At 53.9% G+C, this 17,943-nt stretch overlaps 1 protein-coding gene across 4 annotated transcripts in view; it reads left to right on the top strand.

The window, feature by feature from the left end:
* The window catches only part of LOC106596414 (ubiquitin-conjugating enzyme E2 K), an 8,506-nt gene extending 6,195 nt beyond the window's left edge, over nucleotides 1–2,311 (top strand). For all 4 annotated transcript variants that reach the window (XM_045712721.1, XM_045712722.1, XM_045712719.1 and 1 more), the window contains exons 6-7: nucleotides 1–100; nucleotides 1,766–2,311. The exon at nucleotides 1–100 is cut by the window's left edge and continues 29 nt beyond it. In XM_045712721.1, the coding sequence (XP_045568677.1) occupies nucleotides 1–100; nucleotides 1,766–1,840 (175 nt within the window). In that variant the 3' untranslated portion in view covers nucleotides 1,841–2,311. The remainder of the gene's footprint in view (nucleotides 101–1,765) is intronic.
* Nucleotides 2,312–17,943: the final 15,632 nt, after the last annotated feature.

Below are 17,943 nucleotides of genomic sequence, written 5' to 3' on the forward strand. Positions count from 1 at the left end.
GACGGCCAGGTTATGGGGCCATTACTACGGTGGAGCACCTGAACCCGGTCCAGAATACACACGGAAGATAGACAAACTCACTGCCATGGGCTTCGAAAAGGTAGGCAGACAGCCTCTCTCTCTCTCTCTCTCTCTCTCTCTCCTGACAGAATGCTGTGTGGTCTCTCTCTCTCTCTCTCCTGACAGAATGCTGTGTGGTGTCTCTCTCTCTCTCTCTCCTGACAGAATGCTGTGTGGTGTCTCTCTCTCTCTCTCTCCTGACAGAATGCTGTGTGGTGTCTCTCTCTCTCTCTCTCTCCTGACAGAATGCTGTGTGGTGTCTCTCTCTCTCTCTCTCCTGACAGAATGCTGTGTGGTGTCTCTCTCTCTCTCTCTCTCCTGACAGAATGCTGTGTGGTGTCTCTCTCTCTCTCTCTCTCTCTCTCCTGACAGAATGCTGTGTGGTGTCTCTCTCTCTCCTGACAGAATGCTGTGTGGTGTCTAACTCTCTCTCTCTCCTGACAGAATGCTGTGTGGTGTCTCTCTCTCTCTCTCCTGACAGAATGCTGTGTGGTGTCTCTCTCTCTCTCTCCTGACAGAATGCTGTGTGGTGTCTCTCTCTCTCTCTCCTGACAGAATGCTGTGTGGTGTCTAACTCTCTCTCTCTCCTGACAGAATGCTGTGTGGTGTCTCTCTCTCTCTCTCCTGACAGAATGCTGTGTGGTGTCTCTCTCTCTCTCTCCTGACAGAATGCTGTGTGGTGTCTCTCTCTCTCTCTTTCTCTCGACAGAATGCTGTGTGGTGTCTCTCTCTCTCTCTCTCCTGACAGAATGCTGTGTGGTGTCTCTCTCTCTCTCTCCTGACAGAATGCTGTGTGGTGTCTCTCTCTCTCTCTCTCCTGACAGAATGCTGTGTGGTGTCTAACTCTCTCTCTCCTGACAGAGTGCTGTGTGGTGTCTCTCTCTCTCTCTCTCTCCTGACAGAATGCTGTGTGGTGTCTCTCTCTCTCTCTCTCTCTCCTGACAGAATGCTGTGTGGTGTCTCTCTCTCTCCCAACAGAAAGCTGTGTGGTGTCTAACTCTCTCTCTCTCTCTCCTGATAGAATGCTGTGTGGTGTCTAACTCTCTCTCTCTCTCTCTCCCTCCTGACAGAAAGCTGTGTGGTCTCTCTCTCTCTCTCCTGACAGAATGCTGTGTGGTCTCTCTCTCTCTCTCTCCTGACAGAATGCTGTGTGGTGTCTCTCTCTCTCTCTCCTGACAGAATGCTGTGTGGTGTCTCTCTCTCTCTCTTTCTCTCGACAGAATGCTGTGTGGTGTCTCTCTCTCTCTCTCCTGACAGAATGCTGTGTGGTGTCTCTCTCTCTCTCCTGACAGAATGCTGTGTGGTGTCTAACTCTCTCTCTCTCTCCTGACAGAATGCTGTGTGGTGTCTCTCTCTCTCTCTCTCCTGACAGAATGCTGTGTGGTGTCTCTCTCTCTCTCTCTCTCGACAGAATGCTGTGTGGTGTCTTCTCTCTCTCTCTCTCCTGACAGAATGCTGTGTGGTGTCTCTCTCTCTCTCTCCTGACAGAATGCTGTGTGGTGTCTAACTCTCTCTCTCTCTCTCTCCTGACAGAATGCTGTGTGGTGTCTAACTCTCTCTCTCTCTCTCCTGACAGAATGCTGTGTGGTGTCTAACTCTCTCTCTCTCTCTCTCCTGACAGAAAGCTGTGTGGTGTCTAACTCTCTCTCTCTCTCTCCTGACAGAATGCTGTGTGGTGTCTAACTCTCTCTCTCTCTCCTGACAGAATGCTGTAATCGCTGCCTTGTCCTCTAAATCCTGGGACGTGGAGACGGCGACAGAACAACTCCTTAGCAACTGAGACCCCTCTGACCTCATCTCCCTTCTCCTATTGGTGCCCTCCGATGCCTTCTAACCACAGCCCAAACTGAGCCTTCGCTGGGCTGACGTCATAGAGTTTCACCCCTCTTCCAAGTCACTTCCTGGTAACCTTTCAACTCTCCCTATTCCCCGGCCTTCAAAACATCCCTTACTTTCCGTCTTTTAAGAAGGCCCACATTAAAGCGTTGTTAACCTGGCGGAGGTTAGTGGCTGAGAGAGACAGGAGGACAAGCAACGCCGGACAGGATGGAACTGTACAAATACTTTATTCTTCCTGGATATTGTAAAAAAAAAAAAAAACGTAAACTGTGTTTCAGTTTTAACTCACGACTAGAAGGAAAGAAATTGCCTAGTTAACTATTTTGATTGGCCGACTAGGAAGTTAGTCTGAATGTCCCGATTGGCTCGTTGAAGCGACTTACGCGCTTGATTGGCCCAGTCTGCTTCCCCCTCCCCCTCACGCTCCTCTTTCCCAGATCGAATCCTGTGTCCAGTCTCTTTCTCAAAGAGGACGGACACCCCTTTATCAGCAGAACAAACCAACGACCCACTTGGCATCTATATTTTATAAAATATATATATATATATTTTTTTTAAAAAGGACACAAAAAAAATGTCATTAAAAGACTTCTTCCTTCTTTTCGCTGTCTTCCTGTTCCACTTCAGTATCGCACGATGTTGACGAAGTAGAACTGCACGGCAGATTAGGGACCACTACCCTCTTCATAAGGCTCTGGTCAAAAGTAGTGCACTATATAGGAGATAGGCAGCCATTTTGTTTTGGTTTAGTTGAAACGCAGTCGGGAGCTTTCAGTTTGGATTAGTTTTCTGAAGGGAAACAGCAGCCGTCAGACCTGGGTTCAGATGCTATTTGAAATCTTTCGTCTGCCTTTTTGAGAGCCGGGGGGGTTTACAGTATTTTAACTGGCCCGTGTGAAGCCAGGCAGCCAGGCAAACTCAATCAAGCACAGATAAAGGGTTTGAAATGATATCGAGTTGGGTATTTGTGGCCGGCGAACAATCGCATGATGATTATTTATTGTCAAACTTTACTTTTATTAAAAAAATTCTACCTGAAAAATCTAAATGTTATTATTTTTTTTTTGTCGTCTTCATTTGTTTAATACATTTACACCCTTTAAGGAACATTCATCAATTTCAAAAAAATATTTTGTCTCACCGCTGGGCTGCCTCCTGAGGGTCTGGGCTACCTCCTGGGGGTCTGGGCTACCTGCTGGGGGTCTGGGCTACCTGCTGGGGGTCTGGGCTACCTGCTGGGGGTCTGGGCTACCTGCTGGGGGTCTGGGCTACCTGCTGGGGGTCTGGGCGTCTGGGCTACCTGCTGGGGGTCTGGGCTACCTGCTGGGGGTCTGGGCTACCTGCTGTCCACCTCCTGGGGGTCTAGGCTACCTGCCGTCCACCTCCTGTAGTAACCTCCTGGGGGTCTAGGTTACCTGCTGTCCACCTCCTGTAGTAACCTCCTGGGAGTCTAGGCTACCTGCTGTCCACCTCCTGGGGGTCTAGGCTACCTGCTGGGGGTCTAGGCTACCTCCTGTAGTAACCTCCTGGGGGTCTAGGCTACCTCCTGTAGTAACCTCCTGGGGGTCTAGGCTACCTGCTGTCCATCTCCTGTAGTAACCTCCTGGGGGTCTAGGCTACCTGCTGTCCACCTCCTGGGGGTCTGGGCCGTCCACCTCCTGTAGTAACCTCCTGGGGGTCTAGGCTACCTGCTGTCCACCTCCTGTAGTAACCTCCTGGGGGTCTAGGCTACCTGCCGTCCACCTCCTGTAGTAACCTCCTGGGGGTCTAGGCTACCTGCCGTCCACCTCCTGGGGGTCTAGGCTACCTGCTGGGGTCTAGGCTACCTGCTGTCCACCTCCTGGGGGTCTAGGCTACCTGCCGTCCACCTCCTGTAGTAACCTCCTGGGGGTCTAGGCTACCTGCCGTCCACCTCCTGTAGTAACCTCCTGGGGGTCTAGGCTACCTGCTGTCCACCTCCTGTAGTAACCTCCTGGGGGTCTAGGCTACCTGCCGTCCACCTCCTGTAGTAACCTCCTGGGGGTCTAGGCTACCTGCTGTCCACCTCCTGGGGGTCTAGGCTACCTGCTGGGGGTCTAGGCTACCTGCTGTCCACCTCCTGGGGGTCTAGGCTACCTGCCGTCCACCTCCTGTAGTAACCTCCTGGGGGTCTAGGCTACCTGCCGTCCACCTCCTGTAGTAACCTCCTGGGGGTCTAGGCTACCTGCCGTCCACCTCCTGTAGTAACCTCCTGGGGGTCTAGGCTACCTGCTGTCCACCTCCTGTAGTAACCTCCTGGGGGTCTAGGCTACCTGCCGTCCACCTCCTGGGGGTCTAGGCTACCTGCTGTCCACCTCATGGGGGTCTAGGCCGTCCACCTCCTGTAGTAACCTCCTGGGGGTCTAGGCTACCTGCTGTCCACCTCCTGTAGTAACCTCCTGGGGGTCTAGGCTACCTGCTGTCCACCTCCTGTAGTAACCTCCTGGGGGTCTAGGCTACCTGCTGGGGGTCTAGGCTACCTGCTGTCCACCTCCTGGGGGTCTAGGCCGTCCACCTCCTGTAGTAACCTCCTGGGGGTCTAGGCTACCTGCTGGGGGTCTAGGCTACCTGCTGTCCACCTCCTGGGGGTCTAGGCCGTCCACCTCCTGTAGTAACCTCCTGGGGGTCTAGGCTACCTGCCGTCCACCTCCTGTAGTAACCTCCTGGGGGTCTAGGCTACCTGCCGTCCACCTCCTGTAGTAACCTCCTGGGGGTCTAGGCTACCTGCCGTCCACCTCCTGTAGTAACCTCCTGGGGGTCTAGGCTACCTGCTGTCCACCTCCTGGGGGTCTAGGCTACCTGCCGTCCACCTCCTGTAGTATCGTCCTGGGGGTCTAGGCTACCTGCTGGGGGTCTAGGCTACCTGCCGTCCACCTCCTGTAGTAACCTCCTGGGGGTCTAGGCTACCTGCTGTCCACCTCCTGTAGTAACCTCCTGGGGGTCTAGGCTACCTGCCGTCCACCTCCTGTAGTAACCTCCTGGGGGTCTAGGTTACCTGCTGTCCACCTCCTGGGGGTCTAGGCCGTCCACCTCCTGTAGTAACCTGCTGGGGTCTAGGCCGTTTACCTCCTGTAGTAACCTCCTGGGGGTCTAGGCTACCTGCTGTCCACCTCCTGTAGTAACCTCCTGGGGGTCTAGGCTACCTGCCGTCCACCTCCTGTAGTAGCCTCCTGGGGGTCTAGGCTACCTGCTGTCCTCCTCCTGTAGTAACCTCCTGGGGGTCTAGGCTACCTGCCGTCCACCTCCTGGGGGTCTAGGCTACCTGCCGTCCACCTCCTGTAGTAGCCTCCTGGGGGTCTAGGCTACCTGCCGTCCACCTCCTGTAGTAACCTCCTGGGGGTCTAGGCTACCTGCCGTCCACCTCCTGTAGTAACCTCCTGGGGGTCTAGGCTACCTGCTGGCCACCTCCTGTAGTAACCTCCTGGGGGTCTAGGCTACCTGCCGTCCACCTCCTGTAGTAACCTCCTGGGGGTCTAGGCTACCTGCTGTCCACCTCCTGGGGGTCTAGGCTACCTGCTGTCCACCTCCTGTAGTAGCCTCCTGGGTCTAGGCTACCTGCCGTCCACCTCCTGGGGGTCTAGGCTACCTGCTGTCCACCTCCTGTAGTAGCCTCCTGGGGGTCTAGGCTACCTGCCGTCCACCTCCTGTAGTAACCTCCTGGGGGTCTAGGCTACCTGCTGGCCACCTCCTGTAGTAACCTCCTGGGGGTCTAGGCCGTCCACCTCCTGTAGTAACCTCCTGGGGGTCTAGGCATGAATCGATGAGCAAACAGGAAGTATTGGAGGATGGACAGTGGAATGTTTTTTGGTCTGAAGAAACACAGCATGGCTTTACATCTAAAAAGGGATTTCTGCCCACGTGAAAAACCCATCCTGAAACATCTACAACCAAAATTAAAATGTCTGGAATCATTATCAAGGCAGAATGGAAAAAAAAACGCTTTCCGACTAAAATATAGAAATGAAACTGGCAAGTTTGGAAAAGAGAAATGCAGTACTTTTATTTTTCTCTCCTAAACTGTTTTATTTTTTTTAAAAGACTTCCTTTATTCAAAACAAGCAAGAAGAAACATTGACCGTAAGGCGTGAGGAAGAGGAAGAGGAAGTGGAACGTGGATGGAAGGCCAGGGGAGAGCAAGCGATCACAGATCAGCTGGGAGCCCCGATGGAACTTCTCAGACCAAATGTGTAGAAGATGCTGTAACACTGAAGCCTTCCTCTCCTCTCCTCCTCCAAGTAATTAACCAACAGACTTAACATTTCAATACAAATTTTAATTTCAATGTTTGACTGCTAAAAAGATCGAAAGGAAAATAATAAGTCATGTTTGTCTATTCATCAGTTAACCCCTGCTTGAACACCGCTTTTTCCGAAAAGTGCCCATATCCCTCCCTCTCTCCTTCCTTCCCTCCTCTCTCTCTCTCTCTTCCTCTCCTTCCATCCTTCCCTCCCTCCTCCCTCTCTCTCTCTCCTTCCTTCCCTCCTCCTTCCTTCCCTCCTCCCTCCCTCTCCCCTTCCTTCCCTCTCTCCTTCCTTCCTTCCCTCTCTCCCCTTTCTTCCCTCTCTCTCTCCCCTTCCTTCCTCCCTCTCCCCTTCCTTCCCTCTCTCCCCTTCCTTCCCTCTCTCCCCTTCCTTCCCTCTCTCCCCTTCCTTCCCTCTCTCCTTCCTTCCTCCTCTCTCTCTCTCTTCCTCTCCTTCCATCCTTCCCTCCCTCCTCCCTCTCTCCTTCCTTCCCTCTCTCCTTCCTTCCTTCCCTCTCTCCCCTTTCTTCCCTCTCTCTCTCCCCTTCCTTCCCTCTCTCTCTCCCCTTCCTTCCTTCCCTCCCTCTCCCCTTCCTTCCTTCCCTCCCTCTCCCCTTCCTTCCCTCTCTCTCCTTCCTTCCTTCCCTCCCCCTCTCTCTCTCTATCTCTCTCTAACAAGTGTGAGAAAGAAAGTGTTTGAAACTATATAAAATAGACACACAGTTGGGAGAGAGACAGGAAGGAGGGGACAGAGGAAGAAGAGGCCAGCAGACAGGAGGAAGAGGCAAGATATCCTGGGGGAATTTAATTAGCAAAAACGTGTTTTTGTCATCAAAACCAGATTAAAACGGTTTGGAAATATTTCTTTTAAAAACAAACTGCTCCACAAAAGATAAAGAGCAAACAATGTTTTGGAGATTAACAGGAACAAGGAGCTTCAGACCAGGACTACAAGGCCTGAGAGAGGAGGGAGGAGAGAGAGAGGGGGGGAGAGAGAGAGAAGATAAGAGAGAGGAGATTACAGAGAGAGAGAGAGAGAATACAGAGAGAGAGAGAGGAGATTACAGAGAGAGAGAGGAGATTACAGAGAGAGAGAGAGGAGATTACACGAGAGAGAGAGGAGATTACAGAGAGAGAGAGGAGATTACACAGAGAGAGAGGAGATTACAGAGAGAGAGAGGAGATTACAGAGAGAGAGAGAGGAGATTACAGAGAGAGAGAGGAGATTACAGAGAGAGAGAGAGGAGATTACAGGAGAGAGAGAGGAGATTAGAGAGAGAGAGAGGAGATTACACAGAGAGAGGGAGAGAGAGAGGAGATTACAGAGAGAGAGAGAGAGTGGATTAGAGAGAGAGAGAGAGGATTAGAGAGAGAGAGAGATTACAGAGAGAGAGAGAGGATTAGAGAGAGAGAGAGGCGGGATTACAGAGAGAGAGAGAGAGGAGAAGAGAGAGAGAGAGAGAGGGTTGAGAGAGAGAGAGTGGGGATTACAGAGAGAGAGGGGGAGAGAGGGGTGGAGGGAGAGATGGGGGAGACCTGAAGAGCTTCAGAGTGTTTCTTTAGGATCTTGATCTGGGCTGCAGAGATCTGCTCTTTACCTGAAACAAGAAGAGAGGACCTCAGAGACCTACACACACACACACACACACACACACACACACACACACACACACACACACACACACACACACACACACACACACACACACACACACACACACACACACACACCAAAAAAACAAAACGACCACCAAAAAACACGCACACACACACACACACAGACAACACACACACACACGACACACACACGCACGACCACACACACACACACACAACACACACACGCACACACAGACACACACACACAGACACACAGACACACACACACACACACACACACACACACACACACACACACACACACACACAGCACACACACACACACACACACACACCACCTATTCTTCTATAAAGCAACACAACAATAGAGTTTAATTCTTTAGCTGAAATGTGTATTTAAAACTAAGGTCAAGTTTCTACAACGGTCTGACTCCTCGTCCCACTGGAGAGCTGCAGGGTTTTGTTGCAACCCAGCACTAAAACACACCCGATTACCTAAACAATCAAGCTGTCTCTCCTCTTCCTCACCTCTGCAGGTCTAGGATCTGTCTCTCCTCTTCCTCACCTCTACAGGTCTAGGATCTGTCTCTCCTCTTCCTCACCTCTGCAGGTCTAGGATCTGTCTCTCCTCTTCCTCACCTCTGCAGGTCTAGGATCTGTCTCCCCTCTTCCTCACCTCTGCAGGTCTAGGATCTGTCTCTCCTCTTCCTCACCTCTGCAGGTCTAGGATCTGTCTCTCCTCTTCCTCACCTCTGCAGGTCTAGGATCTGTCTCCCCTCTTCCTCACCTCTGCAGGTCTAGGATCTGTCTCTCCTCTTCCTCACCTCTGCAGGTCTAGGATCTGTCTCTCCTCTTCCTCACCTCTGCAGGTCTAGGATCTGTCTCTCCTCTTCCTCACCTCTGCAGGTCTAGGATCTGTCTCCCCTCTTCCTCACCTCTGCAGGTCTAGGATCTGTCTCCCCTCTTCCTCACCTCTGCAGGTCTAGGATCTGTCTCTCCTCTTCCTCACCTCTGCAGGTCTAGGATCTGTCTCCCCTCTTCCTCACCTCTGCAGGTCTAGGATCTGTCTCTCCTCTTCCTCACCTCTGCAGGTCTAGGATCTGTCTCTCCTCTTCCTCACCTCTGCAGGTCTAGGATCTGTCTCTCCTCTTCCTCACCTCTGCAGGTCTAGGATCTGTCTCTCCTCTTCCTCACCTCTGCAGGTCTAGGATCTGTCTCCCCTCTTCCTCACCTCTGCAGGTCTAGGATCTGTCTCTCCTCTTCCTCACCTCTGCAGGTCTAGGATCTGTCTCCCCTCTTCCTCACCTCTGCAGGTCTAGGATCTGTCTCCCCTCTTCCTCACCTCTGCAGGTCTAGGATCTGTCTCTCCTCTTCCTCACCTCTGCAGGTCTAGGATCTGTCTCCCCTCTTCCTCACCTCTGCAGGTCTAGGATCTGTCTCCCCTCTTCCTCACCTCTGCAGGTCTAGGATCTGTCTCTCCTCTTCCTCACCTCTGCAGGTCTAGGATCTGTCTCCCCTCTTCCTCACCTCTGCAGGTCTAGGATCTGTCTCTCCTCTTCCTCACCTCTGCAGGTCTAGGATCTGTCTCTCCTCTTCCTCACCTCTGCAGGTCTAGGATCTGTCTCCCCTCTTCCTCACCTCTGCAGGTCTAGGATCTGTCTCTCCTCTTCCTCACCTCTGCAGGTCTAGGATCTGTCTCTCCTCTTCCTCACCTCTGCAGGTCTAGGATCTGTCTCTCCTCTTCCTCACCTCTGCAGGTCTAGGATCTGTCTCTCCTCTTCCTCACCTCTGCAGGTCTAGGATCTGTCTCTCCTCTTCCTCACCTCTGCAGGTCTAGGATCTGTCTCCCCTCTTCCTCACCTCTGCAGGTCTAGGATCTGTCTCTCCTCTTCCTCACCTCTGCAGGTCTAGGATCTGTCTCTCCTCTTCCTCACCTCTGCAGGTCTAGGATCTGTCTCTCCTCTTCCTCACCTCTGCAGGTCTAGGATCTGTCTCCCCTCTTCCTCACCTCTGCAGGTCTAGGATCTGTCTCTCCTCTTCCTCACCTCTGCAGGTCTAGGATCTGTCTCCCCTCTTCCTCACCTCTGCAGGTCTAGGATCTGTCTCCCCTCTTCCTCACCTCTGCAGGTCTAGGATCTGTCTCTCCTCTTCCTCACCTCTGCAGGTCTAGGATCTGTCTCTCCTCTTCCTCACCTCTGCAGGTCTAGGATCTGTCTCTCCTCTTCCTCACCTCTGCAGGTCTAGGATCTGTCTCTCCTCTTCCTCACCTCTGCAGGTCTAGGATATGTCTCTCCTCTTCCTCACCTCTGCAGGTCTAGGATCTGTCTCCCTCTTCCTCACCTCTGCAGGTCTAGGATCTGTCTCCCCTCTTCCTCACCTCTGCAGGTCTAGGATCTGTCTCCCCTCTTCCTCACCTCTGCAGGTCTAGGATCTGTCTCTCCTCTTCCTCACCTCTGCAGGTCTAGGATCTGTCTCCCCTCTTCCTCACCTCTGCAGGTCTAGGATCTGTCTCTCCTCTTCCTCACCTCTGCAGGTCTAGGATCTGTCTCCCCTCTTCCTCACCTCTGCAGGTCTAGGATCTGTCTCTCCTCTTCCTCACCTCTGCAGGTCTAGGATCTGTCTCCCCTCTTCCTCACCTCTGCAGGTCTAGGATCTGTCTCCCCTCTTCCTCACCTCTGCAGGTCTAGGATCTGTCTCTCCTCTTCCTCACCTCTGCAGGTCTAGGATCTGTCTCTCCTCTTCCTCACCTCTGCAGGTCTAGGATCTGTCTCTCCTCTTCCTCACCTCTGCAGGTCTAGGATCTGTCTCCCCTCTTCCTCACCTCTGCAGGTCTAGGATCTGTCTCTCCTCTTCCTCACCTCTGCAGGTCTAGGATCTGTCTCCCCTCTTCCTCACCTCTGCAGGTCTAGGATCTGTCTCTCCTCTTCCTCACCTCTGCAGGTCTAGGATCTGTCTCTCCTCTTCCTCACCTCTGCAGGTCTAGGATCTGTCTCTCCTCTTCCTCACCTCTGCAGGTCTAGGATCTGTCTCCCCTCTTCCTCACCTCTGCAGGTCTAGGATCTGTCTCCCCTCTTCCTCACCTCTGCAGGTCTAGGATCTGTCTCTCCTCTTCCTCACCTCTGCAGGTCTAGGATCTGTCTCTCCTCTTCCTCACCTCTGCAGGTCTAGGATCTGTCTCCCCTCTTCCTCACCTCTGCAGGTCTAGGATCTGTCTCCCCTCTTCCTCACCTCTGCAGGTCTAGGATCTGTCTCTCCTCTTCCTCACCTCTGCAGGTCTAGGATCTGTCTCCCCTCTTCCTCACCTCTGCAGGTCTAGGATCTGTCTCTCCTCTTCCTCACCTCTGCAGGTCTAGGATCTGTCTCCCCTCTTCCTCACCTCTGCAGGTCTAGGATCTGTCTCTCCTCTTCCTCACCTCTGCAGGTCTAGGATCTGTCTCCCCTCTTCCTCACCTCTGCAGGTCTAGGATCTGTCTCCCCTCTTCCTCACCTCTGCAGGTCTAGGATCTGTCTCCCCTCTTCCTCACCTCTGCAGGTCTAGGATCTGTCTCCCCTCTTCCTCACCTCTGCAGGTCTAGGATCTGTCTCCCCTCTTCCTCACCTCTGCAGGTCTAGGATCTGTCTCCCCTCTTCCTCACCTCTGCAGGTCTAGGATCTGTCTCCCCTCTTCCTCACCTCTGCAGGTCTAGGATCTGTCTCCCCTCTTCCTCACCTCTGCAGGTCTAGGATCTGTCTCCCCTCTTCCTCACCTCTGCAGGTCTAGGATCTGTCTCCCCTCTTCCTCACCTCTGCAGGTCTAGGATCTGTCTCCCCTCTTCCTCACCTCTGCAGGTCTAGGATCTGTCTCCCCTCTTCCTCACCTCTGCAGGTCTAGGATCTGTCTCCCCTCTTCCTCACCTCTGCAGGTCTAGGATCTGTCTCCCCTCTTCCTCACCTCTGCAGGTCTAGGATCTGTCTCTCCTCTTCCTCACCTCTGCAGGTCTAGGATCTGTCTCCCCTCTTCCTCACCTCTGCAGGTCTAGGATCTGTCTCCCCTCTTCCTCACCTCTGCAGGTCTAGGATCTGTCTCTCCTCTTCCTCACCTCTGCAGGTCTAGGATCTGTCTCCCCTCTTCCTCACCTCTGCAGGTCTAGGATCTGTCTCCCCTCTTCCTCACCTCTGCAGGTCTAGGATCTGTCTCCCCTCTTCCTCACCTCTGCAGGTCTAGGATCTGTCTCTCCTCTTCCTCACCTCTGCAGGTCTAGGATCTGTCTCTCCTCTTCCTCACCTCTGCAGGTCTAGGATCTGTCTCTCCTCTTCCTCACCTCTGCAGGTCTAGGATCTGTCTCCCCTCTTCCTCACCTCTGCAGGTCTAGGATCTGTCTCCCCTCTTCCTCACCTCTGCAGGTCTAGGATCTGTCTCCCTCTTCCTCACCTCTGCAGGTCTAGGATCTGTCTCCCCTCTTCCTCACCTCTGCAGGTCTAGGATCTGTCTCTCCTCTTCCTCACCTCTGCAGGTCTAGGATCTGTCTCCCCTCTTCCTCACCTCTGCAGGTCTAGGATCTGTCTCCCCTCTTCCTCACCTCTGCAGGTCTAGGATCTGTCTCCCCTCTTCCTCACCTCTGCAGGTCTAGGATCTGTCTCCCCTCTTCCTCACCTCTGCAGGTCTAGGATCTGTCTCCCCTCTTCCTCACCTCTGCAGGTCTAGGATCTGTCTCTCCTCTTCCTCACCTCTGCAGGTCTAGGATCTGTCTCTCCTCTTCCTCACCTCTGCAGGTCTAGGATCTGTCTCCCCTCTTCCTCACCTCTGCAGGTCTAGGATCTGTCTCTCCTCTTCCTCACCTCTGCAGGTCTAGGATCTGTCTCCCCTCTTCCTCACCTCTGCAGGTCTAGGATCTGTCTCCCCTCTTCCTCACCTCTGCAGGTCTAGGATCTGTCTCCCCTCTTCCTCACCTCTGCAGGTCTAGGATCTGTCTCCCCTCTTCCTCACCTCTGCAGGTCTAGGATCTGTCTCCCCTCTTCCTCACCTCTGCAGGTCTAGGATCTGTCTCCCCTCTTCCTCACCTCTGCAGGTCTAGGATCTGTCTCCCCTCTTCCTCACCTCTGCAGGTCTAGGATCTGTCTCCCCTCTTCCTCACCTCTGCAGGTCTAGGATCTGTCTCTCCTCTTCCTCACCTCTGCAGGTCTAGGATCTGTCTCCCCTCTTCCTCACCTCTGCAGGTCTAGGATCTGTCTCCCCTCTTCCTCACCTCTGCAGGTCTAGGATCTGTCTCCCCTCTTCCTCACCTCTGCAGGTCTAGGATCTGTCTCCCCTCTTCCTCACCTCTGCAGGTCTAGGATCTGTCTCCCCTCTTCCTCACCTCTGCAGGTCTAGGATCTGTCTCCCCTCTTCCTCACCTCTGCAGGTCTAGGATCTGTCTCCCCTCTTCCTCACCTCTGCAGGTCTAGGATCTGTCTCCCCTCTTCCTCACCTCTGCAGGTCTAGGATCTGTCTCCCCTCTTCCTCACCTCTGCAGGTCTAGGATCTGTCTCTCCTCTTCCTCACCTCTGCAGGTCTAGGATCTGTCTCCCCTCTTCCTCACCTCTGCAGGTCTAGGATCTGTCTCCCCTCTTCCTCACCTCTGCAGGTCTAGGATCTGTCTCCCCTCTTCCTCACCTCTGCAGGTCTAGGATCTGTCTCCCCTCTTCCTCACCTCTGCAGGTCTAGGATCTGTCTCCCCTCTTCCTCACCTCTGCAGGTCTAGGATCTGTCTCCCCTCTTCCTCACCTCTGCAGGTCTAGGATCTGTCTCCCCTCTTCCTCACCTCTGCAGGTCTAGGATCTGTCTCCCCTCTTCCTCACCTCTGCAGGTCTAGGATCTGTCTCCCCTCTTCCTCACCTCTGCAGGTCTAGGATCTGTCTCCCCTCTTCCTCACCTCTGCAGGTCTAGGATCTGTCTCCCCTCTTCCTCACCTCTGCAGGTCTAGGATCTGTCTCCCCTCTTCCTCACCTCTGCAGGTCTAGGATCTGTCTCCCCTCTTCCTCACCTCTGCAGGTCTAGGATCTGTCTCCCCTCTTCCTCACCTCTGCAGGTCTAGGATCTGTCTCTCCTCTTCCTCACCTCTGCAGGTCTAGGATCTGTCTCCCCTCTTCCTCACCTCTGCAGGTCTAGGATCTGTCTCTCCTCTTCCTCACCTCTGCAGGTCTAGGATCTGTCTCCCCTCTTCCTCACCTCTGCAGGTCTAGGATCTGTCTCCCCTCTTCCTCACCTCTGCAGGTCTAGGATCTGTCTCCCCTCTTCCTCACCTCTGCAGGTCTAGGATCTGTCTCTCCTCTTCCTCACCTCTGCAGGTCTAGGATCTGTCTCTCCTCTTCCTCACCTCTGCAGGTCTAGGATCTGTCTCCCCTCTTCCTCACCTCTGCAGGTCTAGGATCTGTCTCCCCTCTTCCTCACCTCTGCAGGTCTAGGATCTGTCTCCCCTCTTCCTCACCTCTGCAGGTCTAGGATCTGTCTCTCCTCTTCCTCACCTCTGCAGGTCTAGGATCTGTCTCCCCTCTTCCTCACCTCTGCAGGTCTAGGATCTGTCTCCCCTCTTCCTCACCTCTGCAGGTCTAGGATCTGTCTCTCCTCTTCCTCACCTCTGCAGGTCTAGGATCTGTCTCCCCTCTTCCTCACCTCTGCAGGTCTAGGATCTGTCTCCCCTCTTCCTCACCTCTGCAGGTCTAGGATCTGTCTCCCCTCTTCCTCACCTCTGCAGGTCTAGGATCTGTCTCTCCTCTTCCTCACCTCTGCAGGTCTAGGATCTGTCTCCCCTCTTCCTCACCTCTGCAGGTCTAGGATCTGTCTCTCCTCTTCCTCACCTCTGCAGGTCTAGGATCTGTCTCCCCTCTTCCTCACCTCTGCAGGTCTAGGATCTGTCTCCCCTCTTCCTCACCTCTGCAGGTCTAGGATCTGTCTCTCCCTCTTCCTCACCTCTGCAGGTCTAGGATCTGTCTCCCCTCTTCCTCACCTCTGCAGGTCTAGGATCTGTCTCCCCTCTTCCTCACCTCTGCAGGTCTAGGATCTGTCTCCCCTCTTCCTCACCTCTGCAGGTCTAGGATCTGTCTCCCCTCTTCCTCACCTCTGCAGGTCTAGGATCTGTCTCTCCTCTTCCTCACCTCTGCAGGTCTAGGATCTGTCTCTCCTCTTCCTCACCTCTGCAGGTCTAGGATCTGTCTCTCCTCTTCCTCACCTCTGCAGGTCTAGGATCTGTCTCTCCTCTTCCTCACCTCTGCAGGTCTAGGATCTGTCTCCCCTCTTCCTCACCTCTGCAGGTCTAGGATCTGTCTCTCCTCTTCCTCACCTCTGCAGGTCTAGGATCTGTCTCCCCTCTTCCTCACCTCTGCAGGTCTAGGATCTGTCTCTCCTCTTCCTCACCTCTGCAGGTCTAGGATCTGTCTCCCCTCTTCCTCACCTCTGCAGGTCTAGGATCTGTCTCCCCTCTTCCTCACCTCTGCAGGTCTAGGATCTGTCTCCCCTCTTCCTCACCTCTGCAGGTCTAGGATCTGTCTCCCCTCTTCCTCACCTCTGCAGGTCTAGGATCTGTCTCCCCTCTTCCTCACCTCTGCAGGTCTAGGATCTGTCTCTCCTCTTCCTCACCTCTGCAGGTCTAGGATCTGTCTCTCCTCTTCCTCACCTCTGCAGGTCTAGGATCTGTCTCTCCTCTTCCTCACCTCTGCAGGTCTAGGATCTGTCTCCCCTCTTCCTCACCTCTGCAGGTCTAGGATCTGTCTCTCCTCTTCCTCACCTCTGCAGGTCTAGGATCTGTCTCCCCTCTTCCTCACCTCTGCAGGTCTAGGATCTGTCTCTCCTCTTCCTCACCTCTGCAGGTCTAGGATCTGTCTCCCCTCTTCCTCACCTCTGCAGGTCTAGGATCTGTCTCCCCTCTTCCTCACCTCTGCAGGTCTAGGATCTGTCTCCCCTCTTCCTCACCTCTGCAGGTCTAGGATCTGTCTCCCCTCTTCCTCACCTCTGCAGGTCTAGGATCTGTCTCTCCTCTTCCTCACCTCTGCAGGTCTAGGATCTGTCTCCCCTCTTCCTCACCTCTGCAGGTCTAGGATCTGTCTCCCCTCTTCCTCACCTCTGCAGGTCTAGGATCTGTCTCCCCTCTTCCTCACCTCTGCAGGTCTAGGATCTGTCTCTCCTCTTCCTCACCTCTGCAGGTCTAGGATCTGTCTCCCCTCTTCCTCACCTCTGCAGGTCTAGGATCTGTCTCTCCTCTTCCTCACCTCTGCAGGTCTAGGATCTGTCTCCCCTCTTCCTCACCTCTGCAGGTCTAGGATCTGTCTCCCCTCTTCCTCACCTCTGCAGGTCTAGGATCTGTCTCCCCTCTTCCTCACCTCTGCAGGTCTAGGATCTGTCTCCCCTCTTCCTCACCTCTGCAGGTCTAGGATCTGTCTCTCCTCTTCCTCACCTCTGCAGGTCTAGGATCTGTCTCCCCTCTTCCTCACCTCTGCAGGTCTAGGATCTGTCTCTCCTCTTCCTCACCTCTGCAGGTCTAGGATCTGTCTCTCCTCTTCCTCACCTCTGCAGGTCTAGGATCTGTCTCCCCTCTTCCTCACCTCTGCAGGTCTAGGATCTGTCTCTCCTCTTCCTCACCTCTGCAGGTCTAGGATCTGTCTCTCCTCTTCCTCACCTCTGCAGGTCTAGGATCTGTCTCTCCTCTTCCTCACCTCTGCAGGTCTAGGATCTGTCTCTCCTCTTCCTCACCTCTGCAGGTCTAGGATCTGTCTCTCCTCTTCCTCACCTCTGCAGGTCTAGGATCTGTCTCCCCTCTTCCTCACCTCTGCAGGTCTAGGATCTGTCTCCCCTCTTCCTCACCTCTGCAGGTCTAGGATCTGTCTCCCCTCTTCCTCACCTCTGCAGGTCTAGGATCTGTCTCCCCTCTTCCTCACCTCTGCAGGTCTAGGATCTGTCTCCCCTCTTCCTCACCTCTGCAGGTCTAGGATCTGTCTCTCCTCTTCCTCACCTCTGCAGGTCTAGGATCTGTCTCCCCTCTTCCTCACCTCTGCAGGTCTAGGATCTGTCTCCCCTCTTCCTCACCTCTGCAGGTCTAGGATCTGTCTCTCCTCTTCCTCACCTCTGCAGGTCTAGGATCTGTCTCCCCTCTTCCTCACCTCTGCAGGTCTAGGATCTGTCTCTCCTCTTCCTCACCTCTGCAGGTCTAGGATCTGTCTCTCCTCTTCCTCACCTCTGCAGGTCTAGGATCTGTCTCTCCTCTTCCTCACCTCTGCAGGTCTAGGATCTGTCTCTCCTCTTCCTCACCTCTGCAGGTCTAGGATCTGTCTCCCCTCTTCCTCACCTCTGCAGGTCTAGGATCTGTCTCCCCTCTTCCTCACCTCTGCAGGTCTAGGATCTGTCTCCTCCTCTTCCTCACCTCTGCAGGTCTAGGATCTGTCTCCCCTCTTCCTCACCTCTGCAGGTCTAGGATCTGTCTCTCCTCTTCCTCACCTCTGCAGGTCTAGGATCTGTCTCTCCTCTTCCTCACCTCTGCAGGTCTAGGATCTGTCTCTCCTCTTCCTCACCTCTGCAGGTCTAGGATCTGTCTCCCTCTTCCTCACCTCTGCAGGTCTAGGATCTGTCTCCCCTCTTCCTCACCTCTGCAGGTCTAGGATCTGTCTCTCCTCTTCCTCACCTCTGCAGGTCTAGGATCTGTCTCCCTCTTCCTCACCTCTGCAGGTCTAGGATCTGTCTCTCCTCTTCCTCACCTCTGCAGGTCTAGGATCTGTCTCCCCTCTTCCTCACCTCTGCAGGTCTAGGATCTGTCTCCCCTCTTCCTCACCTCTGCAGGTCTAGGATCTGTCTCTCCTCTTCCTCACCTCTGCAGGTCTAGGATCTGTCTCCCCTCTTCCTCACCTCTGCAGGTCTAGGATCTGTCTCCCCTCTTCCTCACCTCTGCAGGTCTAGGATCTGTCTCTCCTCTTCCTCACCTCTGCAGGTCTAGGATCTGTTCTCCTCTTCCTCACCTCTGCAGGTCTAGGATCTGTCTCCCCTCTTCCTCACCTCTGCAGGTCTAGGATCTGTCTCCCCTCTTCCTCACCTCTGCAGGTCTAGGATCTGTCTCTCCTCTTCCTCACCTCTGCAGGTCTAGGATCTGTCTCTCCTCTTCCTCACCTCTGCAGGTCTAGGATCTGTCTCCTCTTCCTCACCTCTGCAGGTCTAGGATCTGTCT

This window comes from Salmo salar, unplaced genomic scaffold (genome assembly GCF_905237065.1).
Source record: "Salmo salar unplaced genomic scaffold, Ssal_v3.1, whole genome shotgun sequence".
Taxonomy (NCBI): Eukaryota; Metazoa; Chordata; class Actinopteri; order Salmoniformes; family Salmonidae; genus Salmo; species Salmo salar.